This window comes from Eschrichtius robustus, chromosome 2 (assembly GCF_028021215.1).
Source record: "Eschrichtius robustus isolate mEscRob2 chromosome 2, mEscRob2.pri, whole genome shotgun sequence".
NCBI classification, from domain to species: domain Eukaryota; kingdom Metazoa; phylum Chordata; class Mammalia; order Artiodactyla; family Eschrichtiidae; genus Eschrichtius; species Eschrichtius robustus.
In genome coordinates this window covers 43,899,778-43,917,261 of record NC_090825.1, presented here as the reverse complement: position 1 = coordinate 43,917,261, position 17,484 = coordinate 43,899,778, and the positions used below count along the sequence as shown (strand labels likewise).

The following is a 17,484-nucleotide window of genomic DNA, read 5'->3' as shown; positions in this document are numbered from 1 at the left end:
ACTAATAAAACTGGAGAATGTGGCTTCAGAGCTGAGGCCAGGTCAGCTCACTAATACTCCACCTCTGAACTAGACTCACTCCTTCACTGGCTGGGCTGATTACAGGCTGCTCCCTGCACAGGGCAGAGAGCAGCCCAGCACAGACTCAGCTGGGAGAGTCCACAGAGAAGGAACTAGAGGGGTTTGGGCCATGGGTGCCTAGTTCTTCTCTAAAGATAATCTCAGAAAATCACTCTTTCTCCAGTGGGTGGAGAAAGAGGCAGGAGAAATACTAATGGAAGCCGTCCAAATATGAGAAATGTGGAATAGGGGATAGGTGTTCCTCCCACCACCATCTTTTAACTATAATTCCATGCCAAAGCAATCTCTCTTACACTCTTAAACTGTGTGTGTGTGTAAATGTTCACATAAAGTAAATAGTATGAGGACCTCCCCCCATTTTTCCCTTAACCAGCTAAAACAATCTTATTTTTTGTTTGTTAAATTTTTTTAAAAAATAAATTTATTTTATTTATTTTTGGCTGCGTTGGGTCCTTGTCGCTGCACGCGGGCTTTCTCTAGTTGCAGCGAGCTGGGGCTACTCTTTGTTGCGGTGCACGGGCTTCTCATTGTGGTGGCTTCTCTTGTTGTGGAGCATAGGCTCTAGGTGTGTGGGCTTCAGTAGTTGTGGCATGCAGGCTCAGTAGTTGTGGCTCGCGGGTTCTAGAGCACAGGCTCAGTAGTTGTGGCTCACGGGCTTAGTTGCTCCACGGCATGTGGGATCTTCCCGGACCAGGGCTCAAACCCATGTCCCCTGCACTGGCAGGCAGATTCTTAACCACTGCACCACCAGAGAAGTCCCTAAAACAATCTTTAAATCACACACACACAAACACACCCCAATTAACTCATGACAACACAACAAATATTTTTGGTTTTAGAATATTCCGGAAAAATTAAGTCTTTATGGAAGTTAGTACACATCAATAGTACAAGAATTGCTGATGACTTGGCTAAAATTTGATAAACCACCACAGAGATAATCAAAATATGCAAAAGAAAAGTTGAAACTAAGTTCAGACAGTGGGTTTTAATTTAGTCAACTACTGTGTACTTAGGTGAAAACCAATTAACACTGGAATTGCATTACAAATTTGAAATTGTAGTGAAGCAAATAGCTTTTATGATGGAATTGAAACACAAATATCAATAAAAACAAAAAAGTTCCCACTCCAATTAGGTTTCAAAATATTTGCTCTACAGGTGGAACTCAGAGAAACAACAAAAACATTTAGAATTAACTCAATAGCTGAATAGAAAACCTAATTTCATACAGTTAGCTGACAATTGTATAGTAGTTTGAAAAAAGCTCTTCTCCTTGTTTGATGTCCCTGAGTGCGACAAGAATGACACATCGAAGTGGACTGAAAACAAAAAGAAACATAGACAAAATTAGGAGTATTAACAGATACAAGCTCATGTTTTAATACAACCAATATGGATTTTAGAGAGAGAATTTTATTCAGATTCCTTACTATCATCTTACTTCATGTATTTGATTTCCATGAGGAAATAGTTCTTATCACTGATGAAGGCATTTTAGAGTATGTTTATTTTGTATTATTTAAAAAGACCACAAATCAATTAAGTTTATACAACTGACTACTTCTTTTGAAAATGTTGTTTCTATGTTCAAGCCCTCAAAACTGGTATCACAAAAAGCATTTTAAAATGACATTTATTATAATTCAACACTTTAAAAAAATTAATTTGTATCTTTGTATTCTGCAAAGCTGGAAACATAATTTATGGGAATTTTAAAAAATACTTTTTATGGACACAACAAGACATAATGCACACCTTCAATGTTCCTACTCATTTAACTTTTCCTGTACTTGTTGAACAGTAATAATATTATGCCCTAGAGTATAAGGCTAAAAAAACTCATTGTTAAATATACACACATATAGACATGAAAGTTATCAAGGCTTAAGTACAGGGAATAGTCTAAGTTTTAAATATCATTCATCTTCAAAAGACAATTTAATAGGACCTGTACAAAATAAAGTTTGCCAGCAATTGGCAGCTCAGTGAAATGATATAAAGACAATATCTTCCTATAGCATTGTTAATAAAGAACTCTTAGCTCTACAGAATTACTTATATTTAAAAATTGTTACTTGAGTATTCTCAGTAGACTTTCCACTTAATGATTGATCACAGAAGAAATGTTACAATAAAAATACAGGGACTTCCCTGGTGGCACAGTGGTTAAGAATCTCCTGCTAATGCAGGGGACACGGGTTCAATCCCTGTTCCGGGAAGATCCCACATGCTACGGAGCAACTAAGCCCGTGCACCACAACTACTGAGCCTGTGCTCTAGAGCTCACGAACCACAACTGCTGAGCCTGCGTGCCACAACTACTGAAGCCTGTGTGCTCTAGGGCCCGCATGCCACAACTACTGAGCCCACGTGCTGCAACTACTGAAGCCCACGCGCCTAGAGCCCATGCTCTGCAACGAGAAGCCACCGCAATGAGAAGCCCGCACACCGCAACGAAGAGTAGCTCCCGCTCGCCACAACTAGAGAAAGCCCGTGCGCAGCAACGAAGACCCAACGCAGCCAAAAATAAATAACATTATTAAAAAAAATACATATATTCTTATCACTTACATGTGGAATCTAAAAAATACAACAAACCAGTGAATATAACAAAAAAGAAGCAGACTTAGAGATATAGAGAACAAACTAGTGGTTACTAGGGGCAATATAGGGGTGGGGGAATGAGAGGTACAAACTTCTGGGTGTAAGGCCACAAGGGTGTACTGTACAATGGGAATATAGCCAATATTTTGTAATAACTGTAAATGGAAAGTAACCTTTAACAATTGTATAAAAAATAAATTACGGTAAAAACAAAAGCAAATAAAAAAATACATATCTTCTGAATATTTCCCTTTTTTTGACTAAGTTTCTGAACCTAATAGTGAAGTAGGCAAAAGAAGTAATAGTCTAATTTGGTCCCTTTCTTCAACTGGGTGCTTCCATGTAAAATGGAGAACAGGATCCTTAAAATAATTAAAGTAAAATTTATTTGAAGATTTTGTAGGTAGGAAAAACAACAGAGTCACCTGAAACAAACTTTAAGGTGGATAACTTATAAAATACTACACAGAATAAAAGTGGGTAATAATAAACAGAATGAGCTAAGTTAATGGAAAATTTTAAATTTCAAATAACCTACATTAACACATTAAAGTGTGATGCACATAAAAATCTAAGTTATAATTTTTCACTAAAAAAAACTTACCCCAATCTCTATATAGTTTTTTCATAGAAAATATATATTTTTTGGGTACAGCATAAGACAGAAGATAGGAAAAGCTCTTCCAGAAGACTAACCTTTGTTTGTCATAGCTGTACGCAATGTTTGGAAGATATTGCTTCAGTTCTATAGGGAAAACTGCAGGCACATCAAATTCCTGATAACAGACATTAGCTGCTCTGTCTAGGAACAAGTACAAAATTTTTAGAAACAGAGACATTTTATAAGGTCATGGAAAACAGTACTGAATTATGGCACTTGATATATGGTTTTCTAAATTACCAGAAAATGTTCAAATTAATAATCACTATTATGTTCCAGGCACTGCTAGATTATATATCTATATACATATGTTTGGATGTTTTATTTACTTTTTAAAGATCAGGAAACAGGTTCAGAAAGGGTAAAGGTTAAGTAGAAGAATCAGGCTTCAAATTCATGTCTCCCTAATACCAAAGTCTATGTTAAATGTAGCCAGATGATCAAACTTGTAGGAAAGTTAAGTCCTAGAGAAGGTAGGTAACTCACAAACTTAGCAACAGAAAGGGGATACCAGTCTAGTGTCTAGTGATTAATCTATAGCGCCATGTTGCGGCACTGACAAAATAATCTCTAAGTTAACTATTAAAAAATATTAAAATAATAATGATCAAAAGGGCAGTTATCAATTACCTATATTTACTGAAAAATCAGAATAAAAATAGTAAGCTAAAGAATTCCAGTTAATGTATATCATTATCTCCCCAAATTCTCTCTTTGATATCAGCTATTATAAAGTTAGAGTTTACTCAAGGGCTTAGAATAGCTGAAATGTTAACACAACTGCCTCGGGCACTCAGTCATATGGCAAAGGAGGAGCATTACCCCTGCTGTATTTATATCTCACAGCCCCAAGGTGCCAACTTACCATTTGAACAATTGTTGACGTACTGCCCTACAGCCAGTGGATTATGAATTTCTGACGTTAGCCATGTACTATCACTCATTTTTAAAGGGCCAAGCTGATCCCTCCCATTGCAAGATCTGAAACAGGTGAAAGCATTAGCTAAGAGATTGCTCCTCTGTATCTTAAAATTGAAAGTTAACCCTAGAATTGAACAGTGAAATTTTTCTTAAAAAAACTTTTGTCTAATCAATAGGGCAGCTGCCTAAATGATTTTTCTTTAAAGTACAAACGCTAGTGGTCAGAGTCATTGTGGTGTGGTTCTACCTCCTATAATTAAATTTGAACATGGCAGCACCAACTTACCTATACACGACTTTTGATATTCCTTTGTCATTTCCATCAATGAGTACCCCATCCAGGCATCTAAAAATAAATGGATTTCCAATGGACTGGAAAAAGATTGGCTCGTACTTTTGATATACTGTACCTAGTATACAAGACAAAGACATTATTATAGCAACCTATAAAAATCATAAACATCATGATAAGGACCTTTCTCTGGAACATAAACATAACGTGGAAGAATTTGTTTTAATTTCTCTGCCTTTTTCTAAAGTTTCACCTCCAGTCTGGACCATCAGATTCTCTTTGGCTACCTTCCCTCATTAAAGAGTGACCAATAGCAGAAGGAGCACAGAACCAACTTGCCCACACAGCCAAATAAAATATGACTATTTTGGTTAAAAAAATGTGAACACCACAATTTAGGTTCAGTTTTACAAAGTTGTGTTTTTGTTTTTATTTTTATTTTTTAAAGTAGAGTGTGATTTGTCATCTATTCAAGAGACTTTTAAGAAAAGTATTTTATTAATAATCAATTAAATAATGTAGATATATACGGGAATAGATGAGTCTGACATTCAGGTTGTTTTTCCTTTCATTGGCAATGAAGGAAAGGAGAAAATTAATATTTACAAGGCGCTTCCTATGTTTCAGGCATGTTAATCTATTTATTTTACTATTAATTTGTTTGTTGCTGGCTTGTCCTATTTAGTCTTTACGGAGTTAGGATAGTTGTGTAGGAGGAAACTGAGACTCACTTGCTTAGGGACACAGAATTAAAAAATAGTAGAATGACTTTTTAAAAACATAGGTCTATCTGACAAACATTCACGTATACTTTCCACTACACCAAATAATATGTTTAACAAGTAATATTCTACTTAGCATTCTAGTCAATGATCTTCTGAAAAGAAGTTTCTTTACTTTTCAAGTTTAGAAATGGCAGGAAGATCTTTATTCAGTGATTTATAGGTTTAAATTTTATCTTTCATGTTTTAACCCATATCATTTTTACCTTTAATTATTAATTAGCTAAGCCAAACTGACTTATTCTCTAGTGATTTCTAAGCAATCAGTCTTAACAAAGTAGGCCATACTATAATCTCCTAAATTTAAACATTGATTAGAAAAATTTCCTTAAAAGAAAAATGCATTTATCCCAACAAACACTCCAGGATACTTTCTAATACATGAGATAATTTACAAACAGTTAATTTCCAAATCAGGGTTTAAAAATCTGTGGAAAAAAGAAAAATCTGTGGAAATCAGAGTTTCCAATACAACCCCTTACTCTAAGGATTACAGGGATAGGCATTTTGTTGAACTTATATTTTTTTATAAGAAACTCTTGGCCAAGTACTAATTATGTCATTACCAGGATACATAGATACAACCGCGCCTTTTGGTACCAATCCTTTGTTAACGAAGACACCTTTTCCAGCCGAAATCAATGTGCTAGGTGCTCGGGTGACACTGAAACCCATTGTCTTATAAAGAATTTCTTCTGGTGTAAAGGTATTTTGCTGTTGATGTCTGTATTCAAGCTGTTTCACCCCTGGATGCTGAACTGACAGTAGGTCTTGATATTTTGATTCAACAGGTTCTGGAAGCACAGTCAAGATATCTGATTGTTTATTGAAATCATTTACGAATAAAGCCTGGAAAACTTTCAGTAATGCTCCTAGGACCTCTTCATCTGAGATAACTTTGTCTTTGGATTCCTCTGGAACATATCGGAGGGTCCTGAAAATGGGAAAAGTTTCTATTCACTACCCTCAACTGATAAAAGCCAGACTGTCTTGATGTCTTCTGGGTTACTGGCCTGTATGAAGATTATTCTCATGTGTTTGAAGGGCATAAAACTAAGAAGTTCAGAAAAGAGTTTTTTAGGTTTAGTTCTAGTTACCTGACTCCGAACAATACCTACACAAGTCAACAACAGCTAATGCTTATGAAAGGCCCATTACATACCAAATTCTGTTGGGTCCTTACATTCATTACCCCATTTTTGCAGACAAGGAAACTCAAGCTTGGAGATGTTAGGGAACTTGCCCATGGTCCGAAAGCGGGTAAATGGGAGAGCCAGAAACGGAAACAGGGCTAGTTTCCCACTACACCCAAAGCCATTATGTGAATGTTATTACATAATGAGAATCCTCATATTGCAATGGCTCTTTTCACACGCGTGTAGTTTCAAAGACAAATTTAAGTTAACATTATGTATTTTGTCACATTCTCTCCCAGGAGTAATTACTTCTTTGTTTTTAATTTAATTTTATGTATTTTTTTATCCAGCAGGTTATTAGTTATCTATTTTATACATATTAGTGTATACATGTCAATCCTAATCTCCCAATTCATCACACCACCACAGTAATTACTTCTTTAATGATCACTTTTTATTTCCGTAAATAATTTTTAAGTATTACTTTTACTTCTTGGTTTACTTAAAGGAACCAATTTCCGCCTCACAATTCGATAGTAATGATGCAGCTGAATTCACGTTTCCGTAGTATGAAACTCTGGGAAAGCTCTTTGGTTATTAACCAGCCTTCAACGGAGCTCGTTTGCCTATTTAAGTGAGCATTACCTTGACTTCTTCCAGACCACAAGCAGGCCACTTACTAAAGCCGGCAATAACAATGATCCTACGACCACCCACTCAGCTAGATCCCCTTCTTCAAGCGCTGAATCCGTATTCTAAATCCAATATTCCGACATGCTTTTAGTGGCTTTTTGCTCGTTTTTATACATCAGCTACCCCAAGCTATTATCCTCACAGCCGAGCTGCGCTGTTTTCTCCATACCAACTACGGAGCTGTGAAAATAAACCACGGTTTGGCTTTTCTAAGGAACTTCAAGCTCCTAACTGCCTTGGCGGAGAGAAGGCCACGCACCCTCACGCTGTACAAGTTCTTTTCTTTTTCAAAAGTTCCTATTTTTTCCCCAAACCCAGGCACCCCAGCCCCTGCAGAAGCAAAAGCGAGAACTCGAGCCAAAGCCCGCGGGCGATCGGATCCTGGCGGACCTCGCCGTGCCGGGGACGACGGGAAATAGGCCTTAGGCCCCGCCCACCTAAAAGCCCCGCGCCCTCTTCAGGCCCCCAGCCCAACTGGGACTCCATCAGCCTCCGCCTCGCCCACCTCGGGCCCTGCCCACCTCGGGCCCCGCCCACTCAGGTCCCTGTGTCGTCTTAGGCTCCGCCTGCTCGAGGCTCCGCCCACCGGAAGCTCCGCCCACCTTGGCCCTCTAGCCTAAGTCCCAGCGGCCTAGATGGCGTTGCTGGGTTAGAGGAAAACGGCCCTGGTCGAGCCGCCCCGCCCTCTCACCTCGGGTTGTGGCTTAGGTTCAGCGCGATCCAGGGTACGAAGCGGTACTTGTAACGGCGCCATCGCTGCCAGAGGCCCCGCAGCAGGCGGCCCGGCATGGCTGTCCTGTGGCGCCGTGATGAGGACTGCACGGGGGAGGCGGGTTTTCTCGGGCCCGCCCCGACCCGAGGAGGAGCAGAGGCCGCGCCGTCCCTCCCCTTCGCGGTCTCAGCACTCAGTGCCGCGCTCGGCGGCCCTGCTACCCCCTGGCCTCCTGTCGCCGTGTCTCCGTGCCTCTGCTTTATTGACCCCAGCTCGCTGAAACAGAGGTGCGTAGAGCTGTAGGAGGGCTGCTTATTCCCTTTTCCTTTCTCCATTCGCTCGTGTATTTTCACACCCACGCGCGCACGTTTAGGAGAGGATTAATTAGACCACGCTTAGTTGCAGGAGGGGCGAACTACTAGAGTAACTCAACCATCTTCAAATCAGCAGGTGTTTATTAAAAAATAAATGTGTTGATGCCGTTTCCTCAGTCTGGAAAGTCTGCTTTGCTGTTCTTTGCCTGAGAGTGAGGGTAAATCCTAACCTAAAAGTCTAAATTGAACTAGTCAGATCTAGTGAAAATTCAGGCAAATTCAAGTAGCCTTAGGACTAATTTGTTCTATTCCAAAAAGGAATAAAAAGAAAGAAAAAAATATCTGTCAAAGTTTCTATTTCACTCTACTATATAGGATAGTTGGCAAACTCTAGAGGCTGTGCTGTCAGGTGTTGTGTTTGGTAAATTGACATCCTCCAGATTTACCTGATTTGCTAAATGGGGGCAATTCAGTTCCAGGATGTGTAACAAACGGCATTCAAAGAGTAACTTTAAGGTCTCCAAACTTAAAAGGAGCTAAAAGGAACTAGTTGACTTCTTACCTATAGTAATATACTTATCTTTAAAAACAAAAAAGTAGTTTTTGTATATATTTGCAGTGCTTTTAAAATTTTTACCATATAGTTTAATCATCTACAATGTACCTCTGGTACAAAGGACCGTTTTGCCCAGACCTTACTTATTTACTTATTTCTTTACTTTTTTGAGGTATAATTGACATATAACATAATACTAGTTTCAAGTGTGCAACATAATGATGCGATATTTGTATATATTGCAAAATGATCACAATAATCTAGTTAACATCTGTCACCATATATAGAAAATTTTCTTCTTGTCATGAGAACGTCTAAGATGTACTCTCAGTGACTTTCAAATGTACAATACAATTTTGTTAACTGTAGTTACCATGCTGTACATTACATCCCCATGACTTACTATTTTATAAAAGGAAGTTTGTACCTTTTGACCCCCGTCATGCATTTCCTCCACCCCCCAACTCCTGGCAACCACCAGTCTGTTCTCTGTTTCTATGAAGCTGTTTTTTTGTTTTTTGTTTTGATTCCACATATAAATGAGATTATACGCTGTTTGTCTGTCTCTGTCTTATTTCACTTAATAATGCCCTCAGGGACCATCCATGTTGTTGCAAATAGCAAGATAACGTGTTTTTTTATGGCTGAGTAGTATTCATTGTATATATATATATATATATATACACACTGCATCTTCTTTATCCATTCATTTATTGATGGGCACTTAGGTTGTTTCCATGTCTTGGCTATTGTAAATAATGCTGCAATGAACGTGAGGGTGCAGATAATCTTTTCAAGACAGTGATTTGGTTTCCTTCAGATACATAACCAGAAGTAGAATTGCTGGATCGTATGGTAGTTCTATTTTTAATTTTTTGAGGAACCTCCATACTGTTTTCCGTAGTGACTGCACGAATTTACATTCCCACAAATGGTGTACAAGGGTTCCCTTTTCTCTACATCCTCACCAACACTTGTTTTTTGTTGTCTTTTTGATAATAGCCATTCTGACAGGTGTGATGTGATATCTATTGTGGTTTTAATTTGCATTTCCCTGGTGATTAGTGACGTTGAGCATCTTTGCATGTACCTGTTGGCTATTTAGATATCTTCTTTGGAAAACTATCTGTTCAGATCTTGAGACCATTTTAAAAATCAGGTTGTTTTTCTGCTGTTGATAAGTATGAGTTCTTTTTTTTTTTAAATAAATAAATTTATTTATTTATTTATTTATTTTTGGCTGTGTTGGGTCTTCGTTTCTGTGCGAGGGCTTTCTCCAGTTGCAGCGAGCGGGGGCCACTCTTCATTGCGGTACGCGGGCCTCTCACTGTCGCGGCCTCTCCCGTTGCGGAGCACAGGCTCCAGATGCGCAGGCTCAGTAGTTGTGGCTCATGGGCTTAGTTGCTCCGCGGCATGTGGGATCTTCCCAGACCAGGGCTCGAACCCGTGTCCCCTGCATTAGCAGGCAGATTCTCAACCACTGCGCCACCAGGGAAGTCCAAGTATGAGTTCTTTATATATTTTGGACATTAACCCCTTTTCTTCCATTCAGCAGCTTTCCTTTTCATTTTGTTGATGGTTTCCTTTGCTGTACAGAAGCTTGTTAGTTTGATGTAGTCCCACTTATTTATTTTTGCTTTTGTTGAGTTTGCTTTTGGTGTCAGATCCAAAAAATCACTGGCAAGAATGATGTTAAGGAGCTTACTGCCTATATTTTCTTTGAGGAGTTTTATGGTTTCAGGTCTTACATTCAAGTGTTTAACCTATTTTGAGTTAATTTTTGTGTATGGTGTAAGATAGTAGTCCAGTGTCATTCTTTTGCATGTTGGCTGTCCAGTTACCCCAGCAACATTTATTGAAGAGACTGTCCTTTCTCCATTGTATATTCTTCTTTCCTTTCTTGTAAATTAATTGTTGTAAATTTATTTATATGCCTGGGTTTATTTCTGGACTCTCTATTCTGTTTTATTGATCTGTGTGTCTGTTTTTATGACAATACCATTCTGTTTTGATTACTATAGCTTTGTAATATAGTTTGATATCAGGGACCATTTTGCCTCCTGCTTTGCTCTTCTTTCTCAATACTGCTTTGGCTATTTGGGATCTTTTGTTGTTCCATACAAATTTTAGAATTGTTTGTTTTATTTCTGTGAAAAATGCCATTGGGATTTTGATAGGGATTGCATTGAATCTGTAGATTGCTTTGGATCACATGGACATTTTAACAATATTAATTCTTCTAATCAATGATAATTTAATATATTTCCATCTGTGTCATCTTCAGTTTATTTCATTAATGTCTTATAATTTTCACTGGACAGGTCTTTCACCTCCTTGGTTAAATTTATTCCTAGGTATTTTATTCTTTTTGATGCAGTTGTAAATGGGGTTGTTTTCTTAATTTTTCTTTCTGCTAGTTCTTTATTAGTGTGTAGAAATGCAACAGATTTTTGCATGTTAAAATTGTACCCCACAAGTTTACTGAATTTGTTTAGTAGTTTAACAGTTTTTTGGTGGCGTCTTTAGGGTTTCCTATATATAATGTCATGTCATCTGCAAATAGTGACAGTTTTACTTCTTCCTTTCTAATTTGGATGTCTTTTATTTCTTTTTCTTGCCTAATTGTTCTGGTTTGGACTTCCAATACTATGTTGAGTTTAAATTTATGGTGTTAAAATTACCTGTTGGTTATCTAAGTAATTCATGAAAACAGCATTCTCCTTATAACAAATTGAAACACGGTAGATAAGGCTAAAAAGTCTCCTATAACCACACCCTGTAACCTGTGCTTCCAGCAATCCTGGTCCTTACCACTCTCCTCAGAGATTATCAGGCTGATGTGTTTTCTGCCAATCTTATTTCTATGTATGTACCTATCTGTGTATGTTCCTGTAGAAAATCATAGAATTGTGTGTGAGTGTGTTTTGTATATTCAACTTTTATTTATTAAAGATATATTTTGGAATCTCCCCTTATTATTTTGTATGAATATACTTCATTCTTCTGTTTCTGAGGTTTCACCTTTGAGTTTAATATTTACTGTAATTTTCTGGTAGGTATAATTTATAGAGTTTTAAAAGTTCTCTTCTATTTTTGATTTGTCAAGAATTTTTGTCTTAAGTTTTAAATGAATGATGAATATCAAATGCTTTTCTTTGCTATTTATTGAGATGATCACGATTTTTCTCTGTTTTCCTGTTAATAGAGTGAATTATAATGACACACTGTCAAATGTTGCACCATCCTTGGATTCCTGAGATAACCCTACTCAGTTGTGAGTAACACTTTGGTCATACCCTATCGGTTTTTATGTGCTTTTGTTGTCATCTCATGTTTATTTTGAAGTATTTTAAAATTTTTGGTTTCATGGCTTGTTTGTAGTTTTATTTCAGGTTTCGGTATTAAGCTTATGCTGACCTCCTAAAATGAGTTAAGAAGTGTTTCCTTCTCTACTTTCTAAAAAAAAAATTTTTTTAATATAAGATTGGTGTTATTGCTGTATTAAATATTGATAGAATTCTCTGGTGAAACTGTGGGTTTCTAGTTTTCTTTGATAATGAATTCAATTTCTTTTAAAGATGTAGGGTTATTCAGAATTTCTGTTTCATCTTGTTTCAAGTTTAGTCATGGAATTTTGTTCATTTCATCTAAGTTGTCAAATTTGGTAGCATAAAGTTGTTCATAAATATAATGTTACTATCCTTTTAATGTCTATATGATCTGTAGTGATAATTCATTCCTGATTTTGGTGATATGTGTTTTCTTTTTTCTTTCATCATTGTAACTGGAAGTTTGTGGATCTTTTCAAAGAAACAGCTTTTGACTTTATTAATTTTCTCTGTTGTTTGTCTATTTTCTATTTTGGCCATTTCTCTTTGTTATTATTTTCTATGTCCTACTTACTTTGGGTTTATTTTGCCCTTTTTCTAGCTTCTTAAAGTAGAACCTTAACATCACTGATATTAATCGAGTTTAATATTTACTGTAATTCTCTTCTTTTCTAATATATGCATCTAAAGTTAAAAATTTCCTTCCAAGCATTATGTTTGCTGAATCCCGGGAATTTTGATATATTGTATTTTCATTAGCATTCAGTATAAAATATTTTAAAATTTTCCTTGTGATTTATTTTTTGATCTATGAATTATTTAGAAGTGTTTTTTATTTTATTTATTATTTTTTTAATAAATATATTTTATTTATTTATTTATTTTTGGCTACATTGGGTCTTCATTGCTGTGCAGGCTTTCTCTAGTTGCGGTGAGTGGGGGCTACTCTTCGTAGTGGTGCGCAGGCTTCTCATTGCAGTGGCTTCTCTTGTTGCAGAGCATGGGCTCTAGGCACACGGCCTTCAATAGTTGTGGCACATGGGCTCAGTAGTTGTGGCTCGGCTCTAGAGCACAGGCTCAGTAGTTGTGGTGCACGGGCTTAGTCGCTCTGCAGCATGTGGTATCTTCTTGAACCAGGGCTCGAACCCATGTCCCCTGCATTGGCAGACGGATTCTTTTTTTTTTTTTTAACATCTTTATTGGAGTATAATTGCTTTACAACGGTGTGTTAGTTTCTGCTGTATAACAAAGTGAATCAGCTATACATATACATACATCCCCATATCTCCTCCCTCTTGCGACTCCTTCCCACCCTCCCTGTCCCACCTCTCTAGGTGGACACAAAGCACCGAGCTGATCTCCCTGTGCTGTGTGGCTGCTTCCCACTAGCTATCTGTTTTACATTTGGTAGTGTATATATGTCCATGCCACTCTCTCACTTCATCCCAGTTTACCCTTCGCCCTTCCCGTATCCTCTAGTCCATTCTCTGTGTCTGCGTCTTTATTCCTGTTGGCAGGCGGATTCTTAACCACTGTACCACCAGGGAAGTCCCTAGAAGTGTTTTTAATTTCCAAATATTTTGGGTTTTCCTAGATATCTTATTGTAATTGGTTCTTAAATCTTTTGTGGTCAGAGAACAAGTATGTTTTCAGTTCTTTTAAATTTATTGACTTGTTTTATGTCCCAGGATATGCTCTCTCTTGATGAACATACCAAATGCAGTTGAAAAGAGTGTATATTTTGTAGTTGTTTTGTCTTTAATGATTTACATAAAATTTTAAATACAAATAAATGAGAAACAACAGACAGGCAGACAATTTTCTAATATATAATATACAACAAGCAAAAGGTTAACATTGGTAGGCATAGAGATGTGCTGCTGTCCAAAATTGCCCTCTTCGCTCTGATTCTTTACCCCTACTTCCTATTGTTTCCAGTCTCTTGAAATACTCTACCCAACTAAAGATATGTGTGCTGTATTTTTTCATTTAAAGGCCATTTATGCTATTAATCACAAAAATGCCATGTAGGATAGATAAACTTTATTATTAATATCCTAAAAATCCACAAATAGTGCCCCTAAATGGATTGTAACTTCCAGAGTTCAAAATGAGATTTCAACAAATAATTTATTGAACACCTACTACATCCCAGGCTCTAGTGTAGGAGACAGATACTAAACACATAAATAATATCAGATAGCGATTAGTGCCCTGAAGAAAATGAGGTAGGGTACTGAGAAGGGAGTGGGATGAATAATTTTGTGTGTGTCATCTGTTTCCTCCTGGGACTTCACCCTCTTTATAAGGGTCACTTGGGGTGGGAATAGGGGTAGCAACATTGGATAGGGTGGTGCCATGTATGACTGAGACCTAAATGACAAGAAGGCACCAAAGTTGGGAAGATCTATGGGGAGAGTCTCTGGATAGGAAATGCAAAGGCACTGAGGTGGGGAGGAGCTTGATATATTCAAGCAAGGAAAAGAGGGCCACGTGGCTGGAACATGGTAGTAAAGGAGAGGGGAAAGGTGATGTCAGGGAAGTGGCCAAATCATGGAGGGCCTTGCAGGTTTGGGTGAGGATTTAGCATTCTTAGTGTACGTGGGAAGTCATTGGAGGGTTATGAGCAGAGACGTAACATGATTTGATTCTTGTTTTTAAAAGATCACTTTGAGTATTTTATGGACAATTAGATGGGCAGTTACCACACAAGGAAGGTTAATTAGGAGGCTAGTCCAGTAGTTTAGGTGACAAATAATGATAGCTTGGACTAGAGTGGTAGCTGTGGAGATGGAGAGAGTGGATGGATTAGGATTATATTTTGGAGGAGCTGGCCGGACTTGATGATGGATTGGGTGTGGGAGGGTGACGTTTTAAAATACCTGTGAGAAATGACAAGTAACTAGTTGAATATCCATATCTGGAGCTTTGAAATGAAGCCATAGCTGGAGATAAAATTCAGAGTCTTCAGCCAGAGGACATGAAGAAAAAGGAGACGGCAAAAACGTAGATGGATCAGTGACCATGAGTTTTACAAGATGCGGGCCCATGATGACTTGATTAAAAGCAGTTTTGGTGAAAAGTTTGAGTGTGTTGGGGAGAACATGTGAGGTGAGGAAGGAGAAACAAATGTACACAACTCTTTTAGTAAGTTTTACTGAAAGAGAGGCAGAGAAATGGAGCCAAAGGTGAAGGGAAATTTTGTAAGATGAAAGATCCTATAGCATATTTGTGTGCTGATGAGAATGATCCAACAGAAAGAAAGAAATTTATGTAGATGTATGAGTAATTTCCAGAATAAAGTTCTTGAAAAGGTGGGAGTGGATTCAGAGCATAAGTGGAGAGGTTGTCCTCTGACAGGAGCAGGGATACATCTTCAACTGTAGTAAGAGGGAAGGCGGAGAATCTGGGCTCAATGGATATTAGGGGATTTGGTTGGAGAAAGTTGAGGGCTAAATCTGGTGGCTTCTAGTTTCTCACTGACCTATGAGGCAAGATCTTCAACTGAGAATAGTTACAGGGGAATATTGGAGGTTTGAGATGAGAAGGTAAGATTTAAAATAGCCCAGAATTGGAAAGCCAGTCTTGTAGGGAAATGCAGGAGGGAACTGCTGAACTACTTTGAGTGAACCCACCAATGTTTATCTGCTCCTGGGCAAGCAAGGAAGGGTCCTCTTCCCACCCTTAGAGGAGGGCGTTAAGGTTTTTTCTCTGTGGAAAGTGATGAAAAGACTGAGTTTATGTTGACAGACTAGCAGATATTCAAACATTTTATGAATTCTTGGCAGTATTTATCCACTTAATATTCTTTATGGGCAAGATCAGTAAATAACTAAGAGCTTTGACTTTATCCAAGAAAGAACTGTTTTTCAAACTATAAATTGGAGGACAGGCTTACTTTGCATGAATCATGATTTCACAGTTCTCTGCTGTAAGAGAGTGGATGTTTAAAGTTAGTGGGTATTCTGGAGGCTATTTGAATAGCTACATCGTCTAATGTGGGTAACATAACTGGCAAATATTTATTCATTGATAACTATGTGCCTAGGTACAGCTTCAAAAGAGTATGGTGTAGTTGGAAAACATATAATTTAGAAAAAATTAAATATTAATTACTATAGAATTTGAGTATGAATTACTGGAGTTAAGGAGTGCCTCAAAGAGAAATAGGTAGAAGAGAGGTGGAAAGGAAGGGATAGCATAAACCAGCAGTTCTCAAAGTGTAGCCTAGGGACCCTGGGGGTCCCTACGATCTTTTTAGAGATTGGCAAAGTCAGAACTATTTTCATATTAGTACTAAAAGGTTATTTGCCTTTATTCCCATTCTCTCACAAGGGTACAGTGGCATTTTCTAGGGGTTACATGATATGTGGTAAGACAGATTGAATGCAGAAGCAGATATGAGAATCTGGCTATCTCTTATTAAGCAGAAATAAAATAGATTTGCAAAAATATTAAAATGCCATTCTTTTCACTATTTGGGGGGGATTTAGCTATTTTTCATAAAGATAAGTTATCCATATTAACATGTAATAGATTTTTTAATTGTTATTTTTAATGAGTTAATAAGTAAATATTTTTAAATTTATCAGTTTTAATATGATACAGTAAATATCAATAGATATAACCCACATAAACAAAAGCTCCTTGGGGATTCTCGTAATTTTTAAAGGTATAATGGGGTCTGAAGACAAAAATGTTTGAGAATTGAGTGTTAGAGCCACATACTGTGATGCAAAATTTTGAGAAGGAAAGTTTGTGACAAGGCAGTTCATTAACTTTGGATATTGAAGTTAATGTCAAGTCTATGAATTACAGTAGTATATTACATATTGATAAAATTAGACACAAAGATTTCAAAGTTATTTTGTGCTTTAGGATCTAAAATACTGCATGAGGGACTTCCCTGGTGGTGCAGTGGTTAAGAATCTGCCTGCCAAATTCAGGGGACACGGGTTCGAGCCCTGGTCCGGGAAGATCCCACATGCTACAGAGCAACTAAGTCCGTGCGCCACAACTACTGAGCCTGCGCTCTAGAGCCCGTGAGCCACAACTACTGAGCCCACGCTCCTAGAGCCCGTGCTCCGCAACAAGAGAAGCCACCACAATGAGAAGCCCGCGCACCACAACAAGAGTAGCCCCCGCTCACTGCAACTAGAGAAAGCCCGCGCACAGCAACCCAATGCAGACACAAATAAAATAAATAAATAAATAAATTTATAAAATACTGCATGAAATACTTACCTCGCAGGGGAGATACCATGATCCCAAAGGTGGTTTTCCCAGGGCGAGGCTTATCCATTGTACTCTGGATGTGTTGACCCCTGTGATTTCCCAAAATGTGGAAAACTCGACTGCATAATATGTGGTAGTGGGGGACTGTGTTCATGCTCTCCCCTG

The 17,484-nt window shown here is 37.8% G+C and overlaps 1 protein-coding gene and 1 non-coding gene across 3 annotated transcripts; one reads left to right on the top strand and one right to left on the bottom strand.

Annotated features, from left to right (window-relative positions):
• Nucleotides 1-907: 907 nt before the first annotated feature.
• Nucleotides 908-8,019, bottom strand: SETD9 (SET domain containing 9). Of its 2 annotated transcripts, none has more exons than XM_068535354.1 (6): nt 7,865-8,019; nt 5,911-6,278; nt 4,557-4,680; nt 4,215-4,330; nt 3,385-3,490; nt 908-1,403 (listed from the first exon to the last, which is right to left on the bottom strand). In XM_068535354.1, the coding sequence occupies exons 1-6, from the start codon at nt 7,960-7,962 to the stop codon at nt 1,316-1,318; spliced, it is 900 nt and encodes a 299-aa protein (XP_068391455.1). In that variant the 5' UTR covers nt 7,963-8,019; the 3' UTR covers nt 908-1,315. The 2 variants fall into 2 exon arrangements, with proteins under 2 accessions (XP_068391455.1, XP_068391456.1); XM_068535355.1 differs by having other exon boundaries at nt 5,911-6,138; nt 7,865-7,952.
• A 9,301-nt stretch (nt 8,020-17,320) lies between these two features.
• Nucleotides 17,321-17,484, top strand: LOC137760354 (U1 spliceosomal RNA). The gene has a single exon (XR_011073308.1). It is a non-coding gene; the product is annotated as a U1 spliceosomal RNA (small nuclear RNA).